The 23,152-nt window shown below is 44.3% G+C and overlaps 1 protein-coding gene across 8 annotated transcripts in view; it reads left to right on the top strand.

Annotated features, from left to right (window-relative positions):
• The window catches only part of tet3 (tet methylcytosine dioxygenase 3), a 541,392-nt gene that overhangs the window by 423,616 nt on the left and 94,624 nt on the right, over window positions 1–23,152 (top strand). For all 8 annotated transcript variants that reach the window (XM_078565650.1, XM_078565649.1, XM_078565652.1 and 5 more), the window contains one exon: window positions 16,237–16,330. In XM_078565650.1, coding sequence (XP_078421776.1) covers window positions 16,237–16,330 — 94 coding nt within the window. The remainder of the gene's footprint in view (window positions 1–16,236; window positions 16,331–23,152) is intronic.

Raw genomic sequence — 23,152 nt, 5'->3', positions numbered from 1 at the left:
CAAACTAAATATTATCTTGGGTAACCACCTATACACTAAAACCCAGAATCAACATAAGTTAAACATTAATTAACAGGAAAATTGTGGTCAATTATAAACTACAAATCACACATTAAATGTCAGGTACAACTAAGACGGATCTTATGAATTGGCTCAGCAGTCCCCTCAGCACAGAGGCTATTAATCTCAGTCGCAAAGCCCTCAAAACTCTGTCTTCCTCAGAAAGAATTTCAGCTCCTTGTCTGCTTGATTAGCCTGATTCCCCAGCCTACAGCAGTGCACACCCAACCCGAGTTTCATGGGCACGGTGTTCACCAAAAATGGCACACATCTGCAGAACCTCCTCAACTCTGCTTACGACAATCTGGATGCCATAGGTCCATCAATGTTATCTTCAAGTAACAGAAACAGCTGCAGTAACTGGATTTTTTTTATTCTCAGCTTCTGGGTCGAGCCTCCATCTTCTTTAGCCTGTCTGTTCTGCACCACTGGGATCATCCTCTGAATTCTGATGGCTCTCTGTCCTTTTATGGTTTCAAGCAGTTTCAGTCTCCCCAGAACTTTTGCTTTCCAATCTCAGTTTCAGTATTAGTTTTCTTAGAAACTGGAAGGGTCAGTTTCCTTTTTCAGTTTCCCTTTTCAATTAGGACCTGTCTCAAAAAATACAAATTTTGAAACCATGGATTTCAGCACAATAGTAAGGGTTAGAAATCTGATCCCTGCATTCGAATGGGTAGACCCAAGAGGCAGCCGGTTTTGAGCTTTGGGCCTCATAGAGATTAGGAAGTTATGGATATCGGCTGCATATCCAAAGGCAGGTTGCCAGTGAATAGCTATGGGATTTCAAGTTACTTTGTGGCCAACAGCAGTCTAAGATAAGTACTTGAAGAAGAGGGAAAAGGAAGACAATCTGGAGGCGACAACTGGGGAAGGGGTGATCAGGAAAGAGAGTGATTGGGAAACATGTCAAGGCACATTCTGGAGGGATGGTGGCTGGCAGAAGCCCATGGTACTAATGTGTAGCCGGAAGGAGCATTTCTGCTCTTTAAATGAGCTTTTTTTGATTTATCTTTATGGTGGCTGCTGGCAGTGATAGGCCATGTTATCCTGATTCTCCTATGTTCTGGACTACTCAATTTTGCACATGGGACCTCAAACAGGTGTAAGATGACATTTTCAATGGTACTAATGTCTGTTTTAAATGGGGGCCCTGGTCATCCAGTCTTTTGCTTATACGAACATGGCTGGGAGTGCACCTCTGGCTCATAATGAGCACATGCTTCATGCTATATTGGAGTCTCAGCCACTTATTTATCACCTGAAAAAAAGGTGCAGCACCATCAAATTTCTAGGCCTCAATGGTTTTGTCAATTTATATTAACTTTAATAAATGTAAATAAACATAGATTTCCATAACAAACAAAAGGACCTCCTAAAATGCTCAAAAATTGATTGCTCAGTTGCCAAATTTTGAATGCAAATTAATTTTCCTTAAGAGGTTTAACTGAATTTGGAGCTAAAATGAAGAGAAGGGCTTTCCACATTTGGCTCAGACAGCAGCCAATCCAGAGAAACCCAATAACTTAAATTAGTGTCCAGACAGTTTTAAGTCAATTGGATAAATAATCTAAAATTCTTACCCAACCTTTTTATTGATTAAGAGAAATTTATTCTGGTCTGGATTAACAGGGACTGAAAATTAATGCAACACGATTCCATCAGTTGCACAGGGATTAAGCCTGCTGGTACCCTCCATCGTTGACCTTGCTGGAGTATGTGGAGTCAGTGGAAGACTATCTCATTTGCATGGGGCCCGTGTGAGCCCAAGCCATAAGAGGTTAAGCTCAGGTGCTTGTCAGCTATTGAGAGGTGATGCCCAAACCATTACAGTTCCTGAATGTTCCACTGTGCCTTGTTTGAACTCTGTGTAAGGAGACCAATATTGAACTTTTATCAAAAGGAAATAATTACTATCTTTTGGAGTCCAGAATGCTTTCCTGGCCTGAACTCTGTTCCTCATTAACTCCTCTTTCAGCCTTCTCACTTGGCATTTAAATGTCCAGTCTTACACTGGTGGTCTTGGAGACTAAGAATGCAGAAACTCCCTGCATAGGAAATACTGCTGCTGGCCTCACCTCTTCCATGTAATTAATCTTATAAAGAGGTGAAGGTTGCAGGAAATCAAATTTCAGTTCAAGATCTGATTCATCCCACGTCTCTGCCTTTTCCTGAGCCACACTACTACGGCAATGGCAAAAGTCCAGCAGAATGGTTGAGGAAATTCCATCCTATCATATTTATTTTGCTTTCTAAAAGGCAACAAAGCTCCATCATGTGCTATTGACCACAAGGCTTCAGATAACTGGGTAACAAGTCATCAGTTTTTCATATTTTTTTTAAAAATAGTTGCACACTGCACATTTATAAAAGTTCTGAAGTGGCGTGGATATATTTCTTGTTTGGCATCTTATTCTAGTGCGTAAGCAATAAATGTAAATTTTAAATCTTTTTCAATGTAGTTATAACAGTGCAAATACTTTATTTTGGATTTGACCTTGAAACTTCACTTGATAGGACTAAAACCTCAGTTTAACTGGTCAAAGTACTGTCATAGAAATAAATGTTAACTATGTTTATTGGCTGCCAATACTTATGAAGGCTGAGAATTTCAGAAAGAGTTATCAAAAGTTCAAATATCTTCATCTATGTCAGCATTCATTTAAAATTATTATTGACAGTAAAGCAGATCTGCAGTAAAGCAGATTAAGTCCAATCACCAACATGATAGTTGAAACCCTTCTGCGATATTCTCAAGGTCCCAAGTTACATCTAAAAGTTTCAGCCATTATTTAATTTATCGCTGTTGCTGTAATATGATACTCTTCTGTTTTAACTTTAGAAAGTAAATTTACAGCCTTTTGGCATTGAGCGCTGTCACAATTGACCCTCCTGTAAACATAGTATCACATCTGGGTTGGCCATTTATGACTGAAATGAGGAGGAATTTCTTCACACACAAAGTTGTGAATCTTCGGAATTCTCTACCCCAGAAGGCTGATATTTATAGATTTTTTTTAACTAAGGGAATGAAAGGATATGGGGATCAGGCAGGAAAGTGGAGTTCTGGTCGCAGATCAGCCATGGCCTGACTGAATGGCGGAGCAGGCTTGAGAGCCTATATCACCTACTTTGGTCCTATTTCTTAGGTTCTTACAATGAAAATTTCTGTCTTTTGAAATATATATAAAACTGTCTCAAAATGGCAGAAGTAGCAATCGATATTTATCTCTGCAAGGTACAACAAAATATTGATTGCAATTTTCTAACTGTAGGCACTGTAATATTACTAAAACCAAATTGGTAATATAATGCAACCAATTTTATGCAACAATGTGTTTGCCACTTCCATATCTATTTTAGCATTACTGCTCTCCAGAAATAGCAAACATTTGTTTCCTGATGCATGCTTATTCAAAGCAGGTGCATTACATCTCACAAGACATGGCACTTAAATCCTTTGCATTATGTACCAGCCGGGACTGGAAAAAGTTGAAGAGAAAAAAAAATCTCCCATTGTACTGATGTAGACTTTTAATTTATTAGTGGCACGTCTGCAAGCCTCTCATGTGCTTGTCTGTTTGTTGACACGAGGTGAGTTTGGTGCGATTAGTTTCTATGTGTGCAGTCACCCAAGAGCATGCAGCAGGGCATGGGAACTTGCTTAGATGTGCCTCAAAGTCTGCACAGACTGTCCAGAAGGTAGAAGTACTGTGATGTCCTGGAGTAAGAAACTGATTATATAATTATAGAACTTTATTTTTCTGTTCTTTGTGAGGATAGGCTGCAGCTAAGTAAAACAGGGAACAGCAAACTCGTGCTGCTGCTTAAATATAAGGTTTTGTGACTTTTGTTTTCCAACTCAGCTGTTGTAATATGTTTCCTTCTGGAGAAATTTTGCAACAGTTTTGAAATTGAAGAGGAAAATAATTAACAAAATGTTTAATCCAATGATTGACTAATCCCAAGTAATGTAGAATTCTAAAAGAAATGCTTCTTATGTTTGTATGAATTTTACAAAATAGTTTGTTCAGTGGGGTGGCACGGTGGCTGTGTGTTTAGTGCTGCTGCCTCACAGTACCAGGGATCCGAGTTTGAACCCGACCTCGGGTGTCTGTGCGTGTGGAATTTTTGCCGGGTGCTCTGGTTTCCTCCCACTGTACAAAGGCATGCTGGTTAGGTGGACTGGCTATGGTAAATCATCTCCCAGTGCGTGTGCATGTGAGTGTGTGCGCATGTGAATGTGTGCCCTGTGATGGACTGGCATCCCATCCTCGGTGTACCCCCCCCCAACCAATGGTGCCCATTGCCTGTCGGATAGGCTCTGACTCCCCGCGACCCTGAATTGGATGAAGTGGTTCTGGAAAAGTGAGTGAGTTTGTTTAGTATTTTGGCACCTGTGATTTTAGGACCTAGCATATTTTTCTACTGTTCGCAGATAGTTACATCAAAATGAATAGAGGTGTTGCAGTATAATACACTTTCAAGTCTTTCAATGTGATCTTTTTAAGAACAGAATTGGACCTCCTTTAAAACAAAAAAAACAAGCTTTAACCATTTTATAATACCTTAAGTTATTATTTCAGATGTTTCTCTATTCTAGTTTAGATAGAGAAACTTGACTTGGAGGGGAACTTGCAGTTGCTGCTGTTTCCATACATCTACTGCCCTTATCCTTTTCGGTGGTAAAGATTGTGGGTTTGGAGGTGCTGTTGAAGGAATGCTGTCAACTTACTGCAGTGCACCTTGCAGATGGTATACACTGCTGCCACTGTATGCTGGTGGTGGAGGGAGTGAATGTTTGAAATAGTGGATGAGTGCCAACCAAGTGGGCTGCTTTGTCCTGGATGCTGTTGAGCTTCTTGAGTGTTATTGGAGCTATACTCATCCAGGCAAATGGAGAGCATTCCATCACAATCCTGACTTGTGCCTTGTAAATGGTGAAAAGGCTTTGAGGAGTGGTGAGTTATTTGCATAGAATTCATAGCCTCTGGCTTGCTCTTGCAGTCACACTTTTTACATGACTGGTCCAGTTAATTTTCTGGTCAATGGTAACCCCAAAGATGTTCATGGTGGGTATTCAGCGATGCTAATGCTGTTTAACACCAAGGGGAGATGGTTAGATTCTCTTTTGTCAGAGATGGTCATTGCCTGGCACTTACATGGCATGAATGTTACTTATCACTTTTCAGCCCAATCCAGCTGCATGCAAACACAGATGCTTCATGGTCTGAGGAGTTCAGAATGATGCTAAATATTATGCATCAGCAAACATGCCCACTTCAGACCTCACAGCCGGGATGTGGACGGGACCCGCCATAGGAGAGAATGGAACATTTGGACAGCCAGCCAAAAGTCCATTGATTTTTCGGTGGCACAGGAAAATCCCAGCCACGGGCGGGACCGGAAAATCCCGGCCTATGTTGGAGGGAAGGTCATTGATGAAACAGCTCGAGCTGGTTAGGCCAAGAATTCCCTGTGGAACTCATGCAACAATGTTCTGGGGCTGAGATGATTGGCCTCCAACAACCACAACCATTTTCCTGTGAGTTAGGTATGATTCCAACCAGTGAAAGCTTTGCTCCCTATTTCCCATTGACTTCAATTTTATTAAGGCATGCATGATGGCACACTCAGTCAAATGCTGCCTTTATATTAAGAGCCATCACTCTGACTTCACCTCTAGAATTCAGCTATTTTGTCCATGTTTTCACCAAGGCTGATACCATCCTGACTTGGAACTATATCGCCATTCCTTCACTGTCACTGGGTCAAAATTCTGGAATTCCCTCACGAACAGCATTGTGCATGTACCTACACCACATGGACTGCAGGGGTTCAGGAAGCTGGCTGACTCCACCTTCTCAATTAGGGATGGGCAGTAATTGCTAGCCTTCTTAGCAACATTCAAAAATTCCACAAATGAATTTTTAAAAATCACAGGAATTTCTTGTGATAGATGTTGTATGACATAATTGTGACAGGATACTCATTCTGAAAAATACCATAGATATCCTGCAATGGCACTGTGGTTGTTTTTGCTATCCAATGTGACCTGAGCCAGATGGAGATTTGCTTGAAACTGTGTTAAAAAAAAAATGGATCGTAACAGATGATTATCTCAGTTATCTGATTTGAATTGCTATCTATGTTGTCTTAAAATTGCTGAAACAGCATTGAGATTGTTGTGCAGTATTGCATCTAAGATCTGAAGCATCAAGAACATAACATAGTTTTAAGCTTTATGGGATGGAATTCAGCTCTGACACGGGATCGGTGACCCATTATACAAGCCCTACGTTTTCCTTTCCATTGAAGAAATCTCTGTGGCAGCATGGATGGGTCAAAGTCTCAGCTGATGTTGGGCCTCAAACCTCAGTTACATTGTACTGGTGAGCTACACACACCTTCTGGGTTACCCTGGCAGCTGGCAGAAGAAGACTATTTGAATTTTGAGTTGTTGGGTCATCGGTAGTGGCCCTCAGGGCAGGCCTTGGAGAAAGAGGTGAAGCGATCATGAGGGACAACGTGACCAAAAGATGCGGTTAATAATCCTGAATAAAGGAGAGATGAGGACAATGGTAGGCAGCAGGGAAGGAGCGGGTTGGGAGGGGGGGGCCGTCAGCGAACAGTAGGGGAGCAAGTGGTGGCTAGCAGTGGCCAATGATTTTAATGTGAAGCCTGAAAGCACCTCTGCACCTCCTGGGAGTCACTTTTCTGGAAGTTACTTTTTTGGTGGCAGCATTTAAGGACCACCAGTTAGGTTGCATGTAAACCTGGTTTTTCTGAGGGTAGCAGCCTAGCTTGTTCAGGGCAAACCAATTCAACAAAGAGGGTATCAAAAACAGGCTTTAAGCCTCTTATCTGCATATTAAAAGAATCTAACCCCCATTTCACACGGGCCCTCTCTTTTGCTGCCTATTTAAATATGGCCCCCAGAAGGTTTTGTTTTGATTGCTAAAAAACTAGACATGTCGAAGCTTTTCATCTTGCACTCATCAGGACACTTTGAAAGAATACCAATACCAAGGGGAAAACAACAATTTATTCTGTATGAGAACAGAGTGCTGATTGGTAGGCAAGCGGACTCTGATTGGTAGATGCATTGCTATGGAGAATGTACCAGTGATGGTGACTGACAGTTAACTGCCAAGCATTGTTTCAAATTTAAACCAGGCAGTTCGACCCTGATTGGTCAAGGGATGAGTCAACGAATGGTTGTCACTTTTTTGTTTAGCTGAAACTGGCGGAATGTGTGTATATGTTTGAGTCTGGAATGCACTGCCTAAAAGTGGGGTGGAGGTAGGTTCAATTGCGGCATTCAAGAGGGCATTGGGTGATTATTTGAATAGAAACAATGTGCAGGGTTATGGGGAAAAGGTAGGAGAATGGCATTAAGTCATAATGCTCATTTGTAGAGCCGGTGCAGACACGATGGGCTGAATGGCCTCCTGTGCTGTAACAATTCTGTGATTCTGTGATGTTCTTTCTGTCTGCAAAGAACAGGGCCTTGTGTATTAATATATGTAGCTTCCAGTACGCAAATGAGCCACACTGCAAGTCCAACTGACAATCTTAAATTGGTTGTCAGCGTAATTCTTAGCACACTGAGGATTATTTAGCAAATGTTGTCCAATAGTAGAATCACATCTAATTTTGGACATTTTGTTTTGAATTTTGCAAGCATGGGCCAGCTAGGTACAGTGGCTGGGACATGCTGTTTGATATGATCCGCCAATCTTTGGGAGGTATGACCTACGTACACCTAGCATCATACTGGCGCTAAAATTCATATACCACATAACTCATATGGGTGATGAGCAAAATGTCTTTTTGCTTGACTGTTAGTGTCAAATACCACTAGTGTTTTTACTGCATAGTAGCAGCGTGAAATGACTAGCTTCACTTGTTGGTCAAATTTTTGCGATACCCTGTCCTTCCAGGGTAATGTGAGGTAGACTGGGCACTTTTCAGGGCCGAAAGTGACAGCCTTAGGCCCGCTCATGAGTTTGCGTGATATACAGCGTAAAATGACCTGATCAGGGTAGCTATTATCCTGCAGGATGACTTTGATGCGCACTATTTCAGCATCATGCTTGCAAGGTGAGCAAATGGCTCTGGCCCTATTTACAAGGTGGCCGATAAAGCCAATTTTATAGCATGCAGAACTGTAAGAATCGCAATGCATATACTGAACAGTGAAGGTAGGCTTGTGGTAGGCCATGGTAGAGAATCCCTGACAGATTTCTTAACAAGTACATCAAAGAAGGGGAGTTAATTTGACTGCTCTATTTCAAAGGTGAATTTGAGCGCAGGATGGAGCCATTAAGACAAGGAAATTATTACATGCAGCTGCAGATTTAAATATAGCAAACAAATCATCCACACATTGTTTTTAACAATCTGGTCAAAGTGTGAATAACCCTTTTCCTTACTGGATCAAAATCAATCTTTCACCAACTGAATAATTCTAAAACCTCTTTTCATTTTGGTCTTTCCCAGTTTTTATTGGGTCAATTTTGAAGACATTATCAACAACAACTTGTAGTTAAGTAGGGATTTTAACATAAAGCTTCCCAAGGACTTTATAGAGGTATTATAGAAGAAGATATGGCACCACATCATGTAAGGAGATCTTGAGACAAATGACCAAAAGCTTGGTCAAGAGGCAGGTTTTAAGGAGCGTCTCAAAAGAGGCAAGCAAGGTGGAGCTTTTAGGAAGGAATTCTAGAGCTTCGGGCTTTGGCAACTGAAGGCACAGCACCAAGAGTGGAGCAATTAAAATCGGGATGCTCAAGAGGCTAGAATTAAAGGAGCGCAGATATCTTAGAAGATTGTGGGTTGAAGGAGATTGTAGAGATGGGAAGGGGTGAGGTCATGGAGGGATTTGAAAACAAAAAATTAGAATTTTAAAATCATGGTTTCCTCAATTGGTAGTCTGTGGAAATCAGTGAGCATGATGGTGGGTGAATGGGACTTCCTGTGAATTAGGACAGGGGCAGCAGAGTTTTGGGTGCCCTTAAGTTTATGGAAGGTAGAACGTGGGAGGCCAGGCAGAAGTGCATTAGAAGAGTTAAGTCCAGAGGTACCAAAGGTGTGGATGAGGGTTTCAGCAGCAGAGGGTAAGATTATCGTCTGTACAAAATCATCTTATTCTGCCCTGGGATTCTGTAACTGATGCTGCTCATTTACCCTATTCCATGCAGACTTGTTAATTCCTGTCAAACAATTTCATTTTGATTAATTCCTTGGGACATCAATCTAACTTCTTTTATTTCCAACTATTCCAAATAGTCATCTCCCTATCTTGTCATTTATATCCTTCCTGAACATCCTGTATCCTTTAATATTGAACGAATTCTAATATTCTGGGATAAGGCATGTTACAATAATTTCTTTTTATAATCAGCACTTCTGTTAAGATTGTTTTTATTAGCTACTTTATTGTATATTATTTTGTTATTTAATTCATTTTTCTCCTTTTGAATAAGTCCTACGGAATAAAAGGCAGTTCTGCAATGTTGTTGGGTGTGTATTTTGGAAGGGAAGGGAGTTGCGGACAGGGCAAGCACTCAATACCATTAGTTTAGCACCTGGGCTATTTTAATTCCCAGGTTTCATTTCTTTCCCACTGGTCAACTGCCCATCCAATGGTGGAAAGAGGCAGCTGGCTGGCAGGTCAAAATCATATGGTTCAGAAACCACTCAACAGCACCAAGCTACATTGAGGGGCGAATCAAGATTGCTACTTCTTTTCCATTATGATATTTATTACCTTAGAGGACCCAAATTTGTATTATTAGTACCTGACTTTGGCAAGTGTCTTGGCTGCCATAATATCCCCCATTACGAAAGCAGAAATCGGGGATGAACAGGGTGGTAAGCCATTGGACAGTTATCTTTGCAGCCTCATCTGTTTACACTGCACTTCCTGCACAAATGCAGATGCAGTCAGTGACATCATAGTCAGTGATGTCCTGCCTGGCTTGATTAAGGAATGGTTCCCTCATTTAGAAATCTAAAATCTGAATTGTAGATAATGTTTAATTTAGAGAAATTCACAATATCATTGAAATTAGACAGGGTAAACATAGAATATAAAGCAAAAACTGCTCACAAAAATACAGAATTATTACAGACATAGCAACAGGTGAAAATACAGATCAACTTGTTTAAATACATCTTTGTTTAAACCTCAGTTGAACAGAACAAAATCATTGCAATTTTGTTTTTAAATCAGAATGTTCCTGGAAACCTCCAGATTTGAGTTGTTCTTCGGTCCCTCTGTTTTCATCATGTTCAGTAAAGGACCCCAGTCCGTTCCTTCTGTACTACCTTCCATACTCTTCCCAACTATTCAACTGGGTGAAGATTCCACTGGGTTTCACAGAGCTGGGGCAGGGAAATGGAGCAGAACTTTTAACAGTTGTGGTGAGATTCTGACTGAACCTGATCTGACTGCATGACTCAGCCTCCCCACCCACCTACCCCACTCACATTGCAGATTCTTTGGGATTGAGTTAATAACCAACAGTCGATTCCTACCTCATAGTCCCTTTCAGCCTGAACTCATCAATGTTACAAATGTATATCTGTATATTAGTAAATATAGGGCATAATTCTGGTCAGGAACATATTTGATTTGTTAAATTGGTCTGCAAGTAATTGATGAAGGTGGAAATTTAACAAAATGCTGAACTTGAAAGTAACCTCAAGGTTAAATCTACAACCTTCTGTGAAATGTACAATTATTGTATTGGCTCAGATGGAAGTGAGACATTAGTGTAACTCTGACTTCCCTAGCTCACAAAGTTAGAATATTTTAGAGATTTCCGACTAAGTGAGATCAGACATTGGGACGGGAATTTTATGCCCCCGCCAGTGGCAGCGTTCGTGGCAGGCGGGGGGTGGAGAATACATTGGGTTGAAAAAATCGGGTTCCCAATGGTGAGAAATGCCGGCGGGAACTTGCAGTCCTGACCAGCATGGCAGGTAGCCATTCCACCAAAGGCTGTCAGGAACCTGATTAGCATAGAATTAATATGAGTTAAATGAGCACCCGACTGGAATTCTCCTCCCCTGGCATATCTCCACCCCACCAGAGGGAGTTTACGCCGGTCTGAAACACGACTGAACCAACGTGACATGGTGAGGACTTACCAAAAAGATGCAGGCTGTTCCACTCAGTGGAAGGTGCACAGCGACCGGGAGTGGGGGAGCGGGTGTTGGAAAATGAGGCGGGGAGAGGGCAGACAACACGGGGATGCAGGCAATACGAGGCAGAGGGGGGAGGGCAGAGGGGGGCAAGGGGAGATGAAACCAGGGAGTGTTGCAGGAAGGGACCGGGAGCAGTGCAAGGACCGTGGGAAGGCAGGGGATAGTGAGGGGGAAAGCAGGGAAAGAGGGGTAGTTTCAGAGGGAGGGATCTGCGGTGTCATTGGAGGAATCTTGGGGGGCAAATTGAGGGTACTGATGGTGGGAGGGCACAGCTACTGTTAAAGGGGCAGTGAGATGCAGTAGGGTGCGAGGGTGAGATTGTGTCTGTGCCAGGTGAAGGATTGGTTTGAGTGGTTGGAGGGGACATGAAGGTGTACACGGATCCTCGAGATGGGTAGGATCAGGGTGGGCATAGGGACTATGACAGGCGTGGGCTCATTGGGAAGGGAAGGCATATGAAGGGTAGTGCTGATGGGCTGAATTTTGATGGGGGGGATGGTTCAAGGGGGACGGTGAAGGTAACACCAGGCGTGGGGCGCGGTGGGGGAGTGGTGTGATGGTCAGTGATGATACGGAGTAGGGTGTGGGTTACAGGAGGAGGTTAGAAAGAGACAATTGGAGACAGTCTGAAAGCACACCATCCTGATGCTAAGGCACAGCACTGATCCACACTCTCAATGTCCCGCTTAAGAAATGCTGCTGGAGAGGAGGGTAATCGGCGGGGGCCGGAGCTGATGGATAACTGAAGGGGGACCCTGGTATGCTGTCGTGACAAGGAAAATGTCGTTCTGTAGAATCAGAAATGCAGTGGAGGGAAGAGGAACAGTGTGCCTCGGAGGCTCCTTGCACATTGATCGAAATGGCCTTGGCAAAATGCGATGCCTTCATTCTAGGCATGATTCAGAAGGACAGACTCAGCCTGGGACGGCACTTTGAAAGGAGAGGGGGGTTGCGCACATACATTAACGCAAGCATCAGCAGTAAGAAAAACCCAGCAGATGTCAGTAAAGTACAATGAATCATATATTTACAAAAGTGTAGCAATTAATTACTATGGTTCTACACCCGTGCTATCAGAGTGAATTTAGAACTTATTAATTTTCCTTACCCTGCCACTACATCTAGGTGCTTCCCTGACATCTTCAGCAGAGGTGGTGGCAGCCTGCTGACCACTATGCTGTCTTGTCTTCGATGACTTTAGCTGCCATCCTTTGAAAGACCGAGATCTGGAGATTGTGTCTCCTGCTCTGCAGCAGGTACACCCTCAGCGGTCCCAGATGCAGGAGCTAATGGGGTCAGAGGCAAAGGGGACTCGGAGCAGCTAGGTACCCTTGGAGAATCCTAAATGGAAGCCCCAAGACTGCCCGCCTGACACTCCCCCTCCCTTTGGGTGCCCGAGGGCCCATCCCTGACTGCTTGAGGAGAAGGAGCATCCAGAGGGATGTCGAGGTGCCCCGTTCCCCCTCTGGTGTAGCCACTGCGAGAGCTCACCTACGGTTACAGCGAAGGAGTGCAGATTTGAGCGTGTCTCCAGCAGAAATTGGGTGTTCTGATGGACTAGGGTCATGAGATGACCACCAGAGTGTGAAGACCAGCCTAAACTAGATCTATCAGCCACCGAGGTGTGTGTCTCTGGGCTGGTGGAAGGTCCAGGTGAATTTTATAATGGCTCTACAGATGAGAATTCATCATCCTCGCTCTTTTCAGAGGTGTCACGCAGGCTTGGGCTAATTGCATGTGCAGGTGTCTGGCCTCACCCTCTTCCTGCGCGCACCTTTAATGGAAAGAGGAGAGAATAAGTGACTGCATGGCCTGCCTCCTACATAGCACAGAGCTTCACCCTCAGATTCCAATTAGCAAAGATTAAGCATGCTTTTTCACTGCATGGCTGCGGGAGGCCGACCTCACCGTCAGCACATGCACAGTCATGGTCCTCCCCTGCCAGCTCGGCAGCCCAGTGCTCAAACTGTTGAGGGGGCGGACTTCTGGCATGCCCCCGCTTGTCTTCTCCTCTCATGTCTATTGTGTGCTGTCTTCTCCTGCGTAAAGTTAGAGCATATTTTGTGAGCACTTCTGATGCCGGCGCAAATCACATGCTGCTAATTCCGTCTAATGAGTAACCTCATGAATCCCCAAAGCCTGAACACCATTTGTGGGGGTTGGGGTTTGAGAGAATACTGTCCACTAGCCTGGATAAGTCTAGCTCCAACAACACTCAGGAAGCTGGAGACCATGGAGGACATGTAGGCCGCTTGATTGACACCCCATCTACCACCCTCACCATTGAATCCCTCTGCCACCAACCCATTAGCAGTTGTGTGCACCACATGAAAGATGTACTGCTGCTAGTCCCCAAGGGTACCCACCCTCCAGACCCGCAAGCTCTAGCAGCTACAAGGACAATAGCAATATAGGCATGGCATCAGCAGCATCTGCAAGTTGCCTTCAATGCCAACACATCCCCACTCCCAACACCTCCACAATGTCTGTGCCTTCAGTCTGGCTGGGTGAACAACCCGCAGTTGCCTCCCTCCCAGCAGACCACATGGACTGCAGTGGGGCTATGAGGCAGCATTCTAGCACTTTGTGAAGGGCTATTATGCATGGCAGCACAGATGCTGGCCTTGCCATTGACAGCCACGTCCCAGGACCCATTCAGTGATGCAAGTATGGGGAGTAGAGTATGGGGGAGATTGTGGCATTGTGGTAATATCACTAGACTAGTAATCCAGATGCCCAGGCTAATGCTCTGGGGACACAGGTTCAAATCTCACAATGGCAGCTGGTGGAACTTAATTTCAATTAATAAAATCTGGAATTGAAAGCTAGTCTCAGTAACAGTGGCCATGAAACTCTCATTGATTGTCATAAAAACCCATCTGGTTTACTAATGCCCGTTAGCGAAGGAAATCTGCCATCTATGCCTGGTCTGCCTATATGTGACTCCAGACCCCAGTAATGTGGTTGGCTCTTAACTGCCCATTGAAATGGCTGAGCAAGTTCTAGAACAATTAGGAATGGGCAACAAATGCTGGCCTTGCAGCAACGCCCACATCCCACAAAAAATACTTATGCAGATTAGGTTATTCATTCTTTTTCTGCACTGCAGGGCTGTCCTCCTATGTACAGATGTGGCATTGACCACCCTGGCGACCTCCTCCCAGGCAGGCGTGGTGCGATGGCTGGGCCTCCTCCTCCTCCTCCCATCCTTGGGAAAGAGGACCTCCCTTCTGTTCTCCACGGCCTGCAGGTCAGTCTCCAGTGAGACATCGTTGAAGCATGGGCCGGTGCCTGCTGCTTCCTGGAGGTCATCCTGTCTTTCAGAGACCTTGTGCTATTCACGAGTGTCCGGGTGCCTTTTAAAAATGGCGTGGAGGTATGACAGCAGGGCGTGCAACTTCCTGCCCGCCCCACTGCACGATTCACCAGGAAACTCCCGGCTGCATAATTAATGAGCCCAAAATTGCGCAATTCAGCAGGTTTACCCGCTAAACTCTGAGGCGTGTGTCCCTCTGACTTCCCACCCCCACCACAGAATTTAGGCCCGGAGCAGAAAATCCCGGTCTGGAAGTCGGGATTTTATTCTTATAAAATTCAGTTTGATAGAAGCTTCTATCTCCTGACACCGTTTTGATGATGTCACCACCTTCTTTGCACATGTGCACAGTTTGAAATTGCGCAAATAAGACAGTCAATTGGTGTCAGGAGTTCCAGACTATTTTAATTGCGCACTTAGCCCATTCCCACTGTGTAGGTTGGGTTTAAATTCCCCACATCGTTTTATTTGTTTCCTTTTCCCACATGGACCATATGAACCTCGGTGCACAGATGGAATTGTTTGTTCACCACAATAATGTCACATCGGTTGAAAATGGCCCTCTGGCTGTGCAACAGTGAAAAATATTTGTGGTGCCCAGTGAACAGTAAATTACCAGATGGTGTCAATGTAGCAGAGATTCTGAGTTCATTCATTGGAAAGCTTTATATAACACAATTGGGCCTGCAGTATTCTAACATTGTATAATCAAAATAAATAATGTTGAGTAAATAGGTTGGAGCATGTTGCAAGACAATAACACTTTCAGATATTGACGTTAAGTTGTTTACAGGTGCACTTATCTCAATCCTAAAATGTTATTCCTTTGAAATGTACAGCATTCAGTATTAATCTATGAAACATTTATTGTAAGATTTTCCAATTATTTGTAGACAATGGTCGGAATATCTAGTTACATTTAAATTTGTGGATACAGTTTTACCCTGTTTTGGCAAGTGCTTTTTTTTCTTGCAGCTGGCATCATGGCAGTCAATGCTGAACAATTGTTTCTGAAGCTGGTTAAGAGACTTTGAACAGAAGTAGTACCTTACAATTAGAATTAAAATTTAGTTAGTTTCATGGCGTGTCAGCCAAAATTCTGGTTAAGGATTTATTTGATTGTGATTTGAGCCATTTTATTTTGAAACTTCAGCTAAGATTATAGAAAGATTTGTTACAATGAGGAGTTAATAATTTGCCTGCAATATGAAATATTAATATTAGAAGTAAACATTTATATTTTGAATCAAATATGTCATCAATGCCCAAAAAAAGAGTTGCTAAGATTAGCACATGCAGCTGGAGAGATGCAAGATGCAACTGATTTGGGGAGTCACAGAGAGAGTTGAGGGCATTCTAACTTTCTTATAGCACACTTCTAGTCAGTGAAACAAGCAACTACAGTTAAATCAGCCCCAGACTTGCAAGCAAGTACCATGTGGCTGTAAAGGAATAGATTGTGAGAAATTATACATTTAATGATGTTTGTTTCGCAAGTCACAGTTTAAAAAGATATACACTACAGTTTGAAATAAGAGATCACCTACCAGATAAACCCTGTTTAATAACCTGGAAGCCTTCAATGCAACAAGGTAATCTTTAATTTTTATAATGGTTTAACTTACCAGAATTGTTATTTCTTTCAGATATGGGGAGAAAGGGAAAGCAGTTAGAATTGAGAAAGTCATTTACACAGGGAAAGAAGGAAAAAGTTCCCAGGGTTGTCCAATTGCAAAATGGGTAAGTGCCAAGTTCTGTTCTTGTTTAATTTTATTTTTCTCTTTTATCCTTCTTCTTCTGAAAGCAGTTATTTATGCTGAGGGACATTTCATAGGTCATGGGCGCCCTCCAGTATTTTACCCAAATGGCCATTTCATGTAAGTTTGGATAGCAAGTGTCAGTAAACTTATTACTATAGGAGTTGTTACACCTGAGTCTGATCCTGTCTTTGCTCACTATCTACACAGGTACACTTCTACAGTGTTTAATTAATAAAACTCAGTAACAGGAACCAAGTTAGTTATTAAAAACAGAAAATGATGGAAATACTCGTAAGGTCTGGCAACATTTCTGGAGAGAGAAACATACTTAACGTTTCAGATCGTGATCTTTCATCAGGACTGGGAAAAGTTAGAAATGTAACAGCTTTTGTGTAGATGAAATGAGGAAGGATGAAACTAGAACAAAAGGGAGGATCTATGATAGGGCAGAAGGCAGGAGACATTAAATGACAAAAGAGTTGGTAGGATAGAGCCAAAAAGAGTAGTCCTGGGACAAGTATTGAAACAAACGATGAGTCTAGAGGAGATGTGAATGGCAGAATAATGAGCATTGCCTCTTGAAAGCAAAAAATGACGAGAACAAGATTAAGGCTGACACATTCAAAGAAAAGGAAACAAAACGGGGGAGCAGAAATAACGGTCTGAATTTGTTGAACCTCAATGTTGAGTCAAGAAAGCTGGTTTTCTTATTTTTGCTTTCGGACAGCAACTGTTCATTATTCTGCCGTACACACCTCCTCTGGGCTCATCTTTAGTTTCACTACTTGTCCCATTACTACGCTCTTTGTCTCTGCACTGCCAACTCTTGTCATTTAATGTCTCCCATCTTCCATCCTTTCACAGACCCTCCCTTTTATTCCTTTTCCTCCCTCCCCCAATTCACCTACATAAAAGCTATTACATTTCGAAACTTTTCCCAGTTCTGATGAAAGATCACGACCTGAAATATTAACTCTGTTTCTCTCTCTACAGATGTTGCCAGACTTGCTAAGAATTTCCAGCATTTTCTTTTTATTTTAGATCTCCAGCATCCGCAGGACTTTGCTTTTGGATTAGTTACACATGGATTGTGTTCAATTGAATGCAGGTGGCAAGTGTTAACTGGGGATTCAAATAGGAACAGAGTTGAACTAGGGTCTGAGTTAAGGAGGTGTGTATTTTTGTAACATGCATCTCTGTAACTCTGTGAATAAATGCTTATATAAGTGCAGAAAGATTGTCTCCTGTTTTATCCTTCACCACTAGGCTTTCTGGAAAGTAGCAACCTTGACTAATTTATCATTTAACCTTCCCCAACTGAGATAATGAAGCCAACTTTTGCACATATACACTGCTTGAATGTGAAACAAAAACAGAAAATGAGTATCATACGGACTCAAAACGTTAACTCTGTTTTTCTCTCCACAGATGCTGTTAGACCTGCTGAGTTTTTCCAGCATTTTCTGTTTTTGTTTCAGATTTCCAGCATCCGCAGTATTTTGATTTTATCTGCTTGAATGTGGTTTGACTTGCTCCATTTTACACTATTCCCCACTATAGTATAATGGAAGTACTTTTTTAACAGGACACTTTTCATTACGCATACCACATCTTAAATTTACTAATTACTCTTAAAAGTGACATTGACAACTTTTCATATGTTTTAAATGAATTCATGAATCATATTGGAACAGCCTTCTCTAAAATCTGTTTTTGGATTTTTTCAGGGAATATTTTTCTCCGTGTAATGAAATTATAAACATACTTACAAAGAACATGCTTATGATTTTGCTATAAATAGTGCAAAGTAAATTTCTTCTCACCCACCCTCGTGGCTACTAGAAAATTTTCCCGTTGCCATAAAATCAATGGGCGGGATCGTCCACTCCTGTTTGCAGCAGGCAGGGCAGAATTCGATTTCATGCCAGCACGAAATCACAGCGGGATCATCCGATGGTGTCCGCTCTGAATCCCCCTGGAGGCCAGCATGAACCCGATTTACATCCTGGCCCAGAATACTTCTGGACAAGCGTGACGTGCAGACTTACCTTTAGGGCCTTGCTCAGATCGCAGAAATCTGAGGAGAAGATGGTGCTGGAGCCCCACAGTTACCAGGCCCTGGAGGAACACATGCATTGCATGCTGGGTGGATCCTCACGCAAATCGCTCTGAGGCGAAGCAGTTGTCGGAAGATGGGAGATCTCCACACAGCAATGGTGAATGATAAAGCAGGAGACAATCTTTCTGTACTTTTATAAGCATTTATTCACAGAGGTACAGAGATGCACATTACAAACACACATATCTTTGGAACTTCACGGACTTGCCGTGGGCTCGCACGATCTTCCATGGTCTCCGTTGATGCTTCGGACCTGCTTTGGAACTTCGCAGACTTCGCCATGGGCTGGTACAGATGATCGGTGAAGGGATGAAGAGGAAGGTCTAGGTGTGAATGGGAGAGGAAGGTGTACTGTACCGGGTGGGGCCGGGGGTGAGGTCGGGAGGGGTGGGGCGAAGGTGTCGTTGGGGAAGTGAGGTTGAGGGGTTGGTGTCGAAGGTGTCAGGGGGTTGAGGTTGGAAAGGGGAAGGAGGGTGTCAGGAGAAGGAAGGAGTATGGAGGGAGGAGGGAGTCTGGAGGTGGGATGGTGTACGGGGAGGAATGGTGCAAGTGGGGAGGTTGGGGTAAGGGGGAAGGTGTAAGGGCGGGGGTTCGGAGGGTGGAATGTGTCCGGGGGGGGAGGAGGGAGTACGTGGGGGTAGGAAGGAATAAGTGGAGGAGGGAGTGAGGGGGGGGTAAGGTATAATGGGGGAGAATGGTACAAAGCGGGAGATATGTTGGCCTTCATTGCAAGAGGATTCGAGTACAGGAACAGGGATGTCTTGCTGCAGTTATACAGGGCCATGGTGAGACCATACCTGGAATATTGTGTGCAGTTTTGGTCTCCTTATCTGAGGAAAGATGTTCTTGCTATAGAGGGAGTGCAGCGAAGGTTTACCAGACTGATTCCTGGGATGGTGGGACTGACATATGAGGAGAGATTGAGTCAGTTAGGATTATATTCGCTGGAGTTCAGAAGAATGAGGGGGAATCTCATAGAAACCTATAAAATTCTAACAGGACTAGACAGGGTAGATGCAGGAAGGATGTTCCTGATGGTGGGGAAGTCCAGAACCAGGGATCACAGTCTGAGGATACGGGGTAGACCATTTAGGACTGAAATGAGAAATTTCTTCACCCAGAGAGTGGTGAGCCTGTGGAATTCGCTACCACAGAAAGTAGTTGAGGCCAAAACATTGTATGTTTTCAAGAAAGAGTTAGATATAGCCCTTGGGGGCGAAAGGGATCAAAGTATATGGGGAGAAAGCGGGAGCAGGTTATTGAGTTGGATGATCATAATGAATGGCGGAGCAGGCTTAAAGGGCCGAATGGCCTACTCCTGCTCCTGTTTTCTATGTTTCTATGATAGGTGTAAGCGGGGGAGGAAGGTGCAATGGAGGGAGTAAGGTGTTTGGGGGGAGGAGGGAGTTTGGGGGGAGCATGGAGTATGGAGGACAGAAGGCATAAGGGTGGAGGAGGGAGTCCTGAAGGGGGAAGGTATAATGGGGGAGAATGGTGCAATTGGGGAGGAAGGTGTAAGGAAGTGGGTAAGGTGTCTTGGGGGAGGAGGGAGTATGGGTGGGAGCAGAGAGTACAGAGGAGGTGGTAGGCATAAGAGTAGAGGAAGGCGTAGGAGTGGAGGAAGGAGTAAGAGGGGAGGAAGATGTAAGGGGGGGGGGAAGGTGTTGTGGGAGTGGAATGTCCAGGTGAACATCCAGGGGAGGGATCTGTGGAGATAATGACTGCCTCCTGGGGAGTGAACTCAGGGTGGGCATGGTTGGAAGGGATGGTTAGAGTAACAGGGGGCAGAGGGAGCCAGTAGGGTGGGAGGGTGAGGGGACGATGGCATTGGTAGAAGGGGCGGTGAGGACGGTGGTGGGGAAACGGAAGTAAACACAGACATGGGTTGGAAGGAGGAAATCAGGCAAGTCAATATGGATGGGGGTGTGATTTTCAGGAAAGTAGGGAACGTGCACATTCACCTGGACATTCATGAAGGTGAAGGGGCCTGTAGGGTAACAGTGGGGAAGTCGAAGGTGATGCCAGGGGGTTTGACTGTGATGGGGAAAGGACATGGGTGACCGGGAAAGGACGGGGATAGCTTCTCAACAACTCAACGACTACCATGCTGTACAAAACAAAAGTGAGTGGAGCCTCATGTTGGACAGGCACAGGTGCTTCATGGGAATGTGATCAGTGGGTGGGCAGAGATGCAGGTCAGCTCAGATGGAACATCTGAAAGAGAACCCCAGCAGGCAGCATTGAAAATGCTTGGGACAGTGAGATGAGTGTGATGGAGGCTCCATGTGAGTGGGACAGTGCTTCCCCGAGCTCTGAAAGGCCCTGCCACACACTCTGGATTCACTCCTGGTCCGGCTATGTGCAGATGACCAGCTGGTAGGGGGTGGGTGTAGGGAGAGCACTCGCGAAGCCTGTAAATGAAGCTGAAAGACAACATTACACATTATTCAGTGAAAGTGATATATTTTCAGATTACAAAGCGACAAAATGTGTTCACCCGTGCAACCACTTGTGATCAGAATTTCATAACTTTTCTAGGCCTACCACTTCTAGGTGCTGCCCTGACATCCACAGCAGGGGTGGAGTCAGCCTGTGTCTCTGATGACTTTGGTGTAAATCCTCTGGACAGGCGAGGCCTTGAGGGCCCCAGCTTGCTTTGGCTATCCTCCTGTAGGCCATCTGCTCCCTCTGCGGTGAAGGAGGACAAGATTGAGGGGGGTCACAGGCAAAGTGGACTCAGAGGGAGAGGACAGCCTCTGAGATTCCTGAGTGGATGATACAGGGGTGTCCAGCTGCTGCTCCTCCTCCCTTTGGGTGCCCGAGGGCCCAGGCCTGACTCCTTGAGGGGAAGGAGCACCTGGAGGGACGTCGAGGTGCGTCAATTCCCCCTCGCATGCCACTCTGTTGATGGCTTCCAACAGCTCTGCGTGATGTTTCTCCCGCCTTCTGTTGACTCTCCACAATGAGTTGGAAGGCCGAATCTGGAGGCTCGTCATCTGACTCAGCCTGACAGATGCCTCTTCCCTAGCAGTCCTCCGAGTGCCTGGGAGCTTGGCTGAAACTGCCTCTTCCTGCTGCAGACACCTGTCCGTGCGGTGACCACCAGATTGTGAACCCGAGCCTGCTCTACATCTAGGTCCCACCGAGGTGTGTGTCTCTGCGCTGGTGTAGGGTGTAGTAAGTGCTGTAACGGGTCATCCAGGCTGCTTATTTCCACCTCTTCCATGGAGGAGGTGTCTTCTTGGTTCCTGGATGCAGCTGAGGGACTGGCTGGCTGAGGGTGTCAGTTGCTTGGCAGAGCTCCCTGTGAACCAAAGCAGCGATAATTAGTGCATGGCAGCAGAGTCAAAAATAGGTGAGAACACTTTGAGAGAGAGAGGGATGATCTGGTGCAGGATCCTCATGTGGGTGTTTGACGCTGACCTCACCGTTGCTGCAGGCATGGTCCATGTCCTCACCAGCCAGCACAATGGCATGCTCCTCAAAGTGTGAGGGGCCTAATGTCGGTCACTCCACCCCCAGTCTGGGACCTCTGCCTCCTGTTGTGAGCCAGCTTCTCCTGCATGAAAACAGATGGAGAGTGTGAGTAGGACAAGCAACTCAAAGTAGAATTTCTGAGTTCTCAGATATTTACACATGCGACAATTAATCACATAAGGCTAAAGTTTCCACTTTTGCTGCACTTGGCAAGTTTTTGACAGACACAAAAGGAAGAGTGTGCTCAAATCTCCTAGGACAGCTCATTCGCATAGCTTCAGATGCAGATTTGGGTGAATGTAGGGAGCATGCTCGTGTTGGGAGCAGAAGGTTGTGTGAGTACATTTGAAAGATAAGTAATGTGGATTGTCAGAGAAGGCAAAGACAAATTTTCAAATCTTTTGGAAAGCTTCAAAAGGCAGCTCAGCATTCTAGTAACCTTTGCTCAAGAAATCAGGGACTAAGAAATGACAGGTAAAAGTAAAAGAAAGCCAATATAAAGTCATTGTTTCTCAGACAAATGATAGAGTAGCCCAACACCTCAACACTTTGGATGGCCACTGAAATGGGTATTGTACCATATGAGATAGTCATGACAAATGGCCTTCTGTGCGACTGCAGAGTACCATCTGCATATATCAGCTCTATGGCAGGTCTACGAGAAAATGGAGGCAAATTTTACGACAATTGACCTATACTTTCATTGGAGGTTCCAGCCGTGTATTGGAGCTGCATTTATCCTTGCAAAAGATAGCATCGCTCTGCATTTATCCTACCCTACTGCCAGGGCCTGCAAAAATTATGGGTTGCATCTTAGCAAGTAAGGCCAATCAGAGTCACTAGCTGCTGATCACTGTGGCATGCCTTCTTTCATGCTGTGCCACTGAAGGCATGTCTAAGGATCATGATATTCTAATTATTCAGGTATTTTCATGTCATTGTGTTGCCATCAGGTCTGATGTCCCTGCTTCATTTGGGAAGAGGAACCTCAGGACGAATTGATTGTCTGCCAAAGCGAGGTTCATTTCTGCAGATATGGGTGGGTGTATATTCATAGATAGCACAATGCATCCCTCAGACATCTTGACCTGCCTAGCACTTCTTTGTAGATTCTTCTCATTTTCTTCCAAACACACCAGACAAGGAGAATCCGTTAGTGCCTATAATGGTGCTCGGTAGGAGCATTTTTAAAAAAACAATTTCACA

Source organism: Cetorhinus maximus, chromosome 20 (assembly GCF_964194155.1).
Source record: "Cetorhinus maximus chromosome 20, sCetMax3.hap1.1, whole genome shotgun sequence".
NCBI classification, from domain to species: Eukaryota; Metazoa; Chordata; class Chondrichthyes; order Lamniformes; family Cetorhinidae; genus Cetorhinus; species Cetorhinus maximus.
This window is presented reverse-complemented; position numbering and strand designations above follow the sequence as displayed.